The sequence below is a fragment of the Cyprinodon variegatus genome, unplaced genomic scaffold (assembly GCF_000732505.1).
Source record: "Cyprinodon variegatus isolate N-32 unplaced genomic scaffold, C_variegatus-1.0 Scaffold11, whole genome shotgun sequence".
NCBI lineage: Eukaryota > Metazoa > Chordata > Actinopteri > Cyprinodontiformes > Cyprinodontidae > Cyprinodon > Cyprinodon variegatus.
The window spans coordinates 1,043,537-1,054,106 of NW_015150464.1; the positions used below are offsets into that span (position 1 = coordinate 1,043,537).

Sequence of the window (10,570 nt, forward strand, 5' to 3'; positions counted from 1 at the left end):
CTTCTGTTATTTGCTGTTTTTTCTCAAGTAAAATGCATAACGATATTACAGCTTTCATTGATTTATTTCAAATTTGAAACATTGTCTAGCCTGTAAGGTAAAAAAAAAAAAAATGAACAAATTAATCGAATCATATCGTGGTGTATTCTTGAGTATCGAAAATAATCGGAAATAGATGCTTAATCGAATCACCATGATGGGTGTGATTTACACCCCTAGTAATTAATGACCATCTTTACCAGACAACATGAAGGCGGGATTAGATGTTGAAGGACAAACAACCAAACCAGCATCCTGGATCTTTACCTCTGTGATCATTTTGCAGCTTTTGCAGGGTCCTATCTGGGTGAAGAGTTGTAAAATCAAAATCTCTGTAACATCCCTGGAGAGGTTCCCCACATACCTGAGAAATAAAAGTGTGTTTATTTAGTTTTATATATTTTTTTAACAGTGTACTTCAAATACAGTAAGACTGTCATCCGAGTGAAGTGTAATTTCTTTCGATTTGAACTCAGGGAGGGTAAATTCCAGGCCTACTGCTAAAAATAGCCAATACATAGTTTATTGCTAATACATTTATTTACGTACTTATTTTCATGATTATACCGAATAAATCTATGTGCGTGAAACACTAAATGGTCATTTTCGGGTTGCTATCGATGGTCATAATGTTGAGTAGCTAAGTTAGCCACCGGGTAGACGTTAGCGAACGCTACGAAATCAACCGCTAATATTAAACACTTCATTACTCACAGTGTTCTTGGGTAGCTTTCGTCGTCCATAATTTATATCGACTATGACCTAGGCAGAAATGTCCGCTGCTTGGTTGTTAAATAACTAAAAGTATACCCTGAAACAACAACTCGTTAACTAGCTCAGAAGCTAGCTAACTCTGCTCACGTCTTACGTCACGCTACAACTTCCGGAAATTACCTTGCTGTGAAACCATAAACTTGTTTAACTTTTGGCAGTAGAAAATGCTAATTTTACAATAAACTGTGTTTCTTTAAATATGAAATTATACAAATATGAATAAAAAAACAAATTCAGGCAGAGTGAGTTAGGTAATATTTTGCCTGCAAGAAAAAATAACTCCCGGAAGAGGCCTGTGATTGTGGAAGGTGCACTTGTTTTTAACACCAGCGTTGACCGGATGATGTCGGCGACTGGAACTTCATAGATATTTCTCGAATGATACGGTATAATCTTTGACCCCTGAATAAACGAAACTATAAAAAGATAATGACACATAAATTACCGCATGATTGTGGGACTAAATTGATAAAAATATACAAATTTCATCCATTTAAATTTAAATAAACAATAATATAAACAATAATAATAATAATAACATTTTTATTATTGTTGTTGTTATTATTTTTGTTATTATTCTATTATTATTATTAGATTTTTTTATTATTGTCATAATTTTTATTACTTCTATTTTGTTATTATTATTGAGCTTACAGCCTCGATTAAAATGTTTTCATATGTGTTTTTTTTTTTTCTTGTTCTTCATTTAAATGTAAAGCCACAAATTATATTTTGTAGGTCAAAAGGTGCAGGCTATTTTGCCCTTTCAAGCAAATGCAGATTTATTGGATATAGTTTACAAAATAGACAGTGATTTACTGGTTTGATGTGCTGTGTCTTTATTTTCAGCTAAAAGTCAAGTTCGTTCAAACAGCAGGTTTGAGCAAACTCAGACTTGATATAGTTAAGGTGAAGAGGGGGTAATGCTTGAGAACTTGAGGGGCTCTTTGCAGATAATTCATGACTTTTTTCCCTGCCAAATTCAATCAGTTTTTAGTTGTTTTTTCTTTCGTTTTGTATTTCTTTGTGAGGGTGTTGCTTTTTTCCCATTACGTTTCATAATAAAAATTCCAAATGACCTACATTACAATCAAGAACTAGCTATTATTTTAATCATTCTCTTTAGGAGGGGTCCTTAATTTAAAGGGCAAAGAAATTCTAGCTGTGAAGCATGTTTCACAAGAACAATGAAAATTTATCACTCAATGTTTGCAGCAAGGGTTATCACAAAGTGAGCAAGTTTTATCAATTATCAGTACACATCTACGTACAAAAACAGATGAACCAATGTCCCCCTGAGCTATGAAACCCAGAGAAGTGTTTATTTAGGAAAAAAAATAGATTTTCCTGAATTTAAATCTTCGTAAACAGAAAATTTGATTAATCGACAAAACTGATTAATCACCCAGTCCTAGCTCTGGCAAAAAAACAGGCTTAAAATTATTTAAAAACACCAAGAGGAGCGATGTTTGGACTAATTACTAAAAATGTGTATATATAACCAAAATATTTGTGAATTGAACATGAATCAGACTTAATACATTGATTTATACTCTGAATTGCATCGAACTAAATATATCAGAGCAAGTGGATGTTCTGGACCAAATTTCCCTAGCATCCAGGGTGGGATCAGTGTTTTCTATTTTATTGTTGTTGTTTTTTTTCTTTTAAATGGGGACACAGATTAAAATAATGATGATTAAAAACCACAAAAAAATGCTATTTTTGTGGGGAACCACAAAAAATGTTAAATAAAAGTAACATTTTTAGAAATCTTAACAACAATGTTGTATTCTTTTACACAGTTAAATAAAAAAATTTAATAAAATGTTTGCATTTTAAAAGTCTTTGTTTTATTTTTTGGCAATATATAATTTACTGCAGTTGAAAAGTGTGGAAAAGGCAGGCTGGGCTATTTCTAGGTGCAAAAACCTTCCTGTAAATTGAGAAAAGGGGGGCCAAGCAAGAAAAGTTTATGAACCGCTGGATTAATGTATGGGTTAAATAGCCCCTTTAATCGTTGCAGCTCCAGGCTGCAACGATTAAAGGTCTAAAAGGGGATCCTGTCTTAATACAGCCAGAGCTAAAAGGGCAAACCTCAGTTTTTAAACCACTGATAGTAAAACTGAAGGTGAAAGTTTTTTTTTCAGGTGGGGAATGGCGGTGGTTGGAGCAGTGCGCTTGTGCAGAAGGTTGCAAGTACCTGGTTCAATCCCCACAGCCTGCACTCTGGGTCCCTGAGCAAGACCCTTAACCCCACACTGCTCCCTGGATGCCCCACAGTGGCAGCCTACTTCTCCTCGAAGGGATGGGGTAAATGCAGAGAGTTCTTCTGTTCTGACTCTTGAAGGAGACGGTCGCATCTTCCTGCACCTCCCTGCCTGTCCCTGCTTTGCTGTGTCTTGTCCTTTTCTGAGCTCTCTCTTCATATCACCCAAACTCAAAAAAAGGGATCTGGTCGCTGGTCTCTTAATGTAATTGATCAAATTTACTCAACTGGAAGACAGGGAAAAGGGGACATGTCCTGTCCTGCCGGGACATACTTCGTGGGATACGCCATGGACTCCTGGAAGGCTTGGAGGATGGCGTGTTTCATAATGTTGTCAGTGGAGGATACCGAAGATGTGTGGATTTTTGGTTCTATGATACTCGGATTTCTCCTGTTTGGATTTGGGGGATACCTGATGTATCTACAATTACAGAGGATGTCGGCGGCAATCTGGGCACTGATCAGGCTGCCCGCAGCAGTTGACGCCCTCACAAAGGCTGTGAACGAGCACGATCTGGAGATGACCGGCATGCTGGGTGAGATTTAATGCAGTATAAAGTGTGAAAGATGTTTTTTCCCCCCTATCTTCCCCAATGTGGCTCCGATCCACAGAGATAAAGGCAACACCATAGGTAACTGATTGGAACCTGGGAAGCCAGGTACGCGTGGCCTCAGTAAATCCGTTCCACCTCTCAGCCCCCCCACCCCAATGTATGCAATATATTGTGATGTTTGGTTTGTACTGAAACTGAAATCTCAATTGCAATGCAAATTGTAGTTGACAATAAAGATTGGTTGATTGATTTCGTTGCTCTGTACTTGTGACAGTGTAAAGACAAAACAAAGGTAAAACAAGGTATACAGTCAGTTATGGTTTCTATGCCAGGATTTGGTATTTACTACAGGGGCTGGGGCACATTTTACCGGGGCCCCTGTCTAGAACCAACCTCTATCAGTGCTGAGTATTGACAGATATCTGGATAGAAGTTGTACCTATTTGTTGGATAGGTGCAAAGAAATGATTGATGGCGCCCCCCAAAGTTTAATAGAGGTCTAAAATTTGTGTTGTTTCTTTTTTCCCATATTAATATTTGTTATTATTGATTTGGTGAATGATATGATCATTCTGCTTCATTCTATCTCTATTCTCCCACTGTGCAGAATCTGTTAGTTCAATCTCTAACATTATGCTCTCTCTGCTTTTTTTCATAGTAGCTTTGCCTGGTCTGTTCCTGTTTAGCTGGGATTCCATCCTGGAGAAATATCAGCTGTGCTGCTGCCATCAGCACCTTTGTTTATACATGCTGGAGATCAGCCTGTTTTTCCAGTGTAGTCCTGTTTCTCTGACCATGACTAACTGGATGTGCTCTCTTCATCCTCTGACATGGGAGCTGGCTCAGAGCTCGTCTGCCTGGCTGTGTGTTTCCTGGACGGGGCCGCCTTTTACAGCAAGCCTTCTGTCTCCTAAACCCCAGTCAGCCTCGGCAGATGGCCGCTCACTCTGAGCCTGGTTCTGCTGGAGGTCTCATCCTGTTAAATGGGAGCTTTTCCTCTCCACTGTCGCTACAAGCATGCTTAGTGTGAGGGATTGCATTCGAGTCAATGAGCCGATGCAATCAACTGGTTTTCCTTAAGATAGAACCATTTGAATCCATTTGTATGATCTGGTGAACTGTAAAGTGCCTTGAGATGACATGATGTGAATTGGCGTTATAGAAATAAACTGAAATGAATTGAATAATGATCCGTGTTTTATTATTATCTGTTTTTTTCCCAGCCACATGATGAAGATGCAGGATTATTAGCATCCCTCCTTTCCAGAATAAAGAGGAAGACTGTCATTAGAAGTGTCACCATGCCTACACTCTTTCACACCACTTACATAATTGTGAACCAAATCCAAGCAAATCCTTGGACTAATTGTATCACGTGGGACTCTGACTCCTTATAATTGGAGATTTGTTTGCAATTAAGAGAAATATTTGGAATTCCCTTTTGTTTATGTGTATTAAATAAGATCCTGGCACACATCATTCCAGCTTGCTTTGTTTATGCCAGCAAACAGCCGTATTTTCATATTTATTTTGTACAAATTAATGTTCAAGCCTTTATAATGAGATCAATTAATGGGCTTCGTCTGTGTTTGGGGTCTGAGGAGCCAGCGAGCTGCGTCCACCGCCCCCGACATTAACCCCTTGCTATTTCCAGAAACTTCCAGCCCACTTGCCTACGTCACCGGTGGGAATCTTTAAAGGGACCGTCGCCCCTATAAAATGTCTCAGCTCGCGGCAGCCAGCAGCAGCAATATGAACGCCGTGAAGACGCAGACGCATATCCCCGCCATGGCGACTAACGACAGCGAGCCTCTGCCGCTGGGCTGGGAGGTGAAGATCGACCCCCACACCGGCTGGCCCTTCTTCGTGGACCACAACAACCGAACCACCACCTGGAATGACCCGAGACACGACACCAGAAAGGTAACGGTCCGCGGATAAAGTTGCTCACTTAAAAAAAAAAAAAAAAACCGCCCAAATGCGGAATTTATACCGAGTTGCGTTTATGTGATTTCTAAAAGTTAGGAAAAAACAGATGCTGCGTTATTTTCTTATTATGACATGACTGTTGTTGCCTTTAGGCCTCGTTAGGCAGAGTCACCTCCCCCTCACTGACAGCTCATAAGCCTAATATAACAGATGACCATTCCCGTTTTATTCCCATGCCATGATCTAACACTATTATTACTCGGTGAGTCACTGGACTGCATGGAAAGGCTCGGATCCTTGTTTAAATAACGGGGTTCAGATCATAATAAACTTTTCCCTTACAAGGATTCAGTCTGCTCTGCCTTTCCTTCAGGGCTCAGGAGCCTGTATCAGACAGCAACAGGAACTGACTGACCTATAATGATGATCAAAATGATAATAATAATAAATCAGAATGCGTTCAGGTCTGCAGTGAAAAGTGGTGGGCTGAGGCTCCACAGTCTGCCAGGCGGTAATCTTCCCTCTCAGGGACGGACTCTGTTTTCCAAAGTTAGTGTGCTGAGGAATCTGCTGGAAAGACACAGCTGTTGGGGGATAAAATTGGTGCAGCCTGCAGTGTCCTGTACAGGCAGAGGGCAAAGGGTCGTTCACAGCTATTTCACAACTGTGATGTTAGGAGAAAGGCCATTGGTTCACCCATTAATACAGTCTACTTTTTTTTTTCTTTTATATGGATTTGTTTTTGAGAATGGGTGGGAACCTGTTGCTTGTTCTCAGAGGATGGCTCAACCACATGCTACATGAGGCATGTTTCATATGTGGGCCCACCTACATTTAAAGGAAAAACATGTTTCTATTCAGTAGGTTGGCTGCTCAGTGGAGCAGTGGGTAGCAATGCTGCCTTGCAGCAAGAAGATTTGGGTTAGATTCCTGGCCTCTTTCTGCATGTAGTTTCCTTGTTCTCCCTGTGCATGTGTGCATTCTCTCCGGGTACTCCGGCTTCCTCCCTAAAACATGACTGTTAGGTTAGGTTAAATGGTTTATCTAAATTCTCCTTAAGTGTGAGTGGTTGTTTGTGTCACTGCATGATCAGCTCATTTGCGCATCCAGATATAAATCCGGGTCATCTTCGATTTTATTTATTTTTTAAAAACCTAAATGACGTTTTCCCCTCCCCAAAAATAGTTAACATACTAAAATATCATGTGTTAAAGGTTAATAATGTATTTCCTTAGGAAATAAATGCCTTAAAATCAGTCTAATAAATCTATTTATCAGTCGTCTCTCACAATCTGCAATGAAAAAGGGATCCTATGGTACTTCCGGTGGCTAACTTTTTCGGCTATATACAGTAAATCTAGTCTTTTTGAGTTTTATGTTTTCGTTTCATTTTAATCTTATGCTATAGATTGCATAATCTATAGAAGGAAACAACTACAATGCAGATAAACATGGTTTAATCATATTTTGCCAGACTGCCCTGAGCATGTCCCATGATGACGTCAGAGAAGCAGTTTAACGGAGAAAATGTGAAAAGCATAAAGATTGTCTCATAGAAGTTATAAAACTTTTTTGTTCAAAGATGTGTATTAGCATTCTTTGGTGAGTTAAGGGTAGAAATAAGTAGTTTTAGTACCGTAATGTATGATGTATATCTGTTCACGCTTGTGCAGTACGGATCGTCATTTACCAATTAGTATAACAATTAAGAGAGCAACATTTGCACACCACACCTTTGCGTACAGGAAGGCCAGCTCTGTGATTGGATGCCCTCTGGACTCAGTGCAGGAGGATGGAAACAAAACAAAAGGATCCTCACTAATGAACATCTCTGTTGGATAATGTCTCCCACCCCATGCATGAAGCTGGTGCTGAACTGGAGAGCTCCTTCAGTGAAAGACTGCTGCACCCTTAATGCACCAGGGAGCGTTATCACAGATCCTTCCTTCCAGCAGCTTTAAGAGTCTATAACCATCACTGCTCCCAACAACATCAAGTTTTTACATTCATGCTAATTTTGCACAGTTTCTAATTCAGTCAGTTAAATAACCTGCTGCTGTAATTTTGCACATCTCTGATTTTGCTGCTATTTTCAAATATCCATTACTGTAAAAATGTCCATAGCTGTATATTGGTTATTTATTCTCCAGGTGCACAGTTTATATTGTTAAAACGTTTCACTTATTAAGTGTATAACTTATTACACATTTTTCTAAGGTCCACATTTGTCTGACCTATTTTTTTTTCTTTAATCTTTTGCTGCTATAAACACCATTGTTGGACAATAAAGGGATTTTCTATTCTATTCTATTTGCCAGCTAATTTATCAGAATTTTCTTTATTGATGTCCTTATGATGTCACAATGAAGGAAAAAAACAAACCATCAACATATGTGAGCTAAAACACAATCCGGTTTTAAAAAAGCAAAATATCTCTCTTAAAGCAGCATATACGGAATACTGGTATGAAAGAAAGATGAACAATAAATTTATTAAATATAGTACACTTAACTTTTAAAATAATAAGAGACAACAGATAAAAACATTCTCCGTGATAATGCTCACAGCCTTTCCCTTTTAATTATGTTAAGGGGGGAGATGGCATTAGGAATAAATGAATGTTTATACCCATTGCTTTAAAAAGAGGGAAGCCTGATATTTGCACCAGAGGGTAAAGGGTGAAATTAAGAGTTAAGAGGGTGAGCACTGACATTTGTTTATTTTTCAAATTTAATGTTCTCATAGACAGACTTAAACTGAATTTGAAATATGCAGTCCATTAGGACTGCATTAGCAGTTACAGACGGATTCAAAGCTCTATGATCTCCATCATCAGGATTGCTTCAAGCTGTATTTTCATTTGTGTTCCTTTCTGCTAAAGCTTTGCACAGCGTCGACTACATCAAGGTGCAAAAATACTTTAGTACAGTATTTTAGTTCTGATACTTAGGTTATGAGCCTCTAGCTTTTATAATAACGTTTAAAGCAAGCAGAAAGACTTGCATTATCGAGCTTAGGTCTCTACAAAGACTGGATGCACTGCAGCCATGCAAAGCAGTCACCAAGTCCTTACCATGGAGGGGGAATGTTTAAGCTCTTTTCTGCTAAATGAAAACAACACCTTGCTTCTTTAAAAAGTGGTTTATATTTGTATGCTTTCTATTAACGCACAGTTTAACAATGTAGTTGTAAATTGAACTCATTTTAATTTCATTATTTAAAAAAAACAAACAAACAAAAAACAGAAAAAAAAACACAACGCTGTATTTAATGTTTTACAGCCATAAAAATCAGAACCCTCTTAGAGATTTTGTCTGCATCTCACTTACAGGATTCTATTCTTTACAGTTTGATAGAATATTTTAGATGTTTAGAAACCATAACAGGGGAAGTGGTTCCATGGTATCCATCCTGAAGAGGCCCTAAGTTCATGGGTTAAAAACAGACTGCTAGTCTGAACAAGAAGCTGAGGGAAGGTGTAAATTCTGGAGGCAAATATTGCTGTACAGTACAATTTCAATGCCAGTAATATAATAAAAAAATTACCCTTTTAAAGCATTTGTTTGCCTCAATGCTTAGTATGAACTGTGAATTAAATCACCTATTGCATGTAGCAGCATTGCAGTGGACATGCCCCATATGATGAGCAGGTCAGCCATTGTTTCTCTTGTTCAAGAAATTTAAGAAAACTCAAATGAATAAAAACATTTTCTTAGATGCATAAGTATAAAAAAGTATATATATTTTTATTTTGTTTCCATTTGTATGTACCAAAAAAACGTCTTGAGTAAACGGGAACAATCTCAAATTTCTAATATCCTCAAATATGATGAGCAAAGCCTTAATCCCTTTATTTTTAGTCGGATTCAAACTCATAACTTCTATACTACGGCAGGTTGTTATCGGTCCTCTTAAGCAGAAGTTCAACAATCCGCATCTTACTGGCGGTCCTGATTTCTGGCTTTAATTGGCTGATTTTAGACTTCTATCCAAACACTATTACATATTAAAACTTATCTGTTTAATCTGAGTCTGAGCTCAACAATGAAGTGTGATCTATTGGATAGATTACAATGAAAAGAATCAGGTTCATTCATTTATTAAATAATATTTAAAAAGATACTTAGATCACCTTCTATTTATGAGTATTTGAGTCATTAGTCTATATTGCCAAGAGTCACTCTTAAGCTATTGTGTGAGGAAATTAGTCAGCTAATGAAGTCAGAGCAATTATTTTTAGGCTTAAAATGTTAATAGAATAAAACAGTGTTTGGTTTTTCCCTGTTGGACTGCCTGTCAGATGTTTTCTTTTTTTTTTCCCAGAGCACATGAATGAGACTTTTAGCACCACTTTGAGAAAATGTTGAGCCTCACCCATTTCAGACTGAGCATGCTATTGTCTTTTTTTGGTTTGTTGTTTTCCTGCAGTGTGCTATAGACTGGGGACAGTCTCAACGCGCATCTTACAAAATGCATTTAATATATCTATAACGCTTTCTTTTATCGTACATCAATAACCACGTAATAATATAGTAATAACATAGCAAGTCACACTATATTACTTGGTTACAAGAAAAACTTTATTTGGTAATTACCCCAAAAATTGAGATATATCGTTTCAACATAATTACCTGCATGTAATTATTACAATTGTATGTTACTAAGTAACAATGGACACATTTGATGGGTAATAACATTAGGTTACAACATAACGGATTCTATTATTGGCCACCAGCTACCACCAGATTACAAAGTAAATTGTAACTTATGATCAGGTAGCTAAAGCATTATAAAACTGAACTTAAGTTCAAAAACTAAGAGTTTAGTAATTTCTAGGTTTGGTTTTCTGTTATATTTAATAGATTTTAATGGATTAATTTATTGCTGTTGGTGAAATGACTGAGTTAGCTGGTAATAACGGTTTATATTATTGGCCACCAACTACCACAAGATTACAAAATAAATTATAACTTATGATCAAGTGACTAAAGCATATTATGGTTTT

General features: G+C 37.6%; 2 protein-coding genes across 2 annotated transcripts in view; one reads left to right on the forward strand and one right to left on the reverse strand.

Annotated features, from left to right (window-relative positions):
• The window catches only part of tial1 (TIA1 cytotoxic granule-associated RNA binding protein-like 1), a 23,585-nt gene extending 22,561 nt beyond the window's left edge, over positions 1 to 1,024 (reverse strand). The window contains exons 1-2 of the mRNA XM_015380895.1: positions 754 to 1,024; positions 307 to 403 (exon numbers count right to left, since the gene is read on the reverse strand). Of these exons, the coding sequence (XP_015236381.1) occupies positions 307 to 403; positions 754 to 782 (126 nt within the window). The 5' untranslated portion in view covers positions 783 to 1,024. The remainder of the gene's footprint in view (positions 1 to 306; positions 404 to 753) is intronic.
• Positions 1,025 to 5,345: 4,321 nt separating this feature from the next.
• Positions 5,346 to 10,570, forward strand: part of bag3 (BCL2 associated athanogene 3) — a 12,592-nt gene continuing 7,367 nt past the window's right edge. Inside the window, exon 1 of the mRNA XM_015380040.1 lies at positions 5,346 to 5,559. Coding sequence (XP_015235526.1) covers positions 5,356 to 5,559 — 204 coding nt within the window. The 5' untranslated portion in view covers positions 5,346 to 5,355. The remainder of the gene's footprint in view (positions 5,560 to 10,570) is intronic.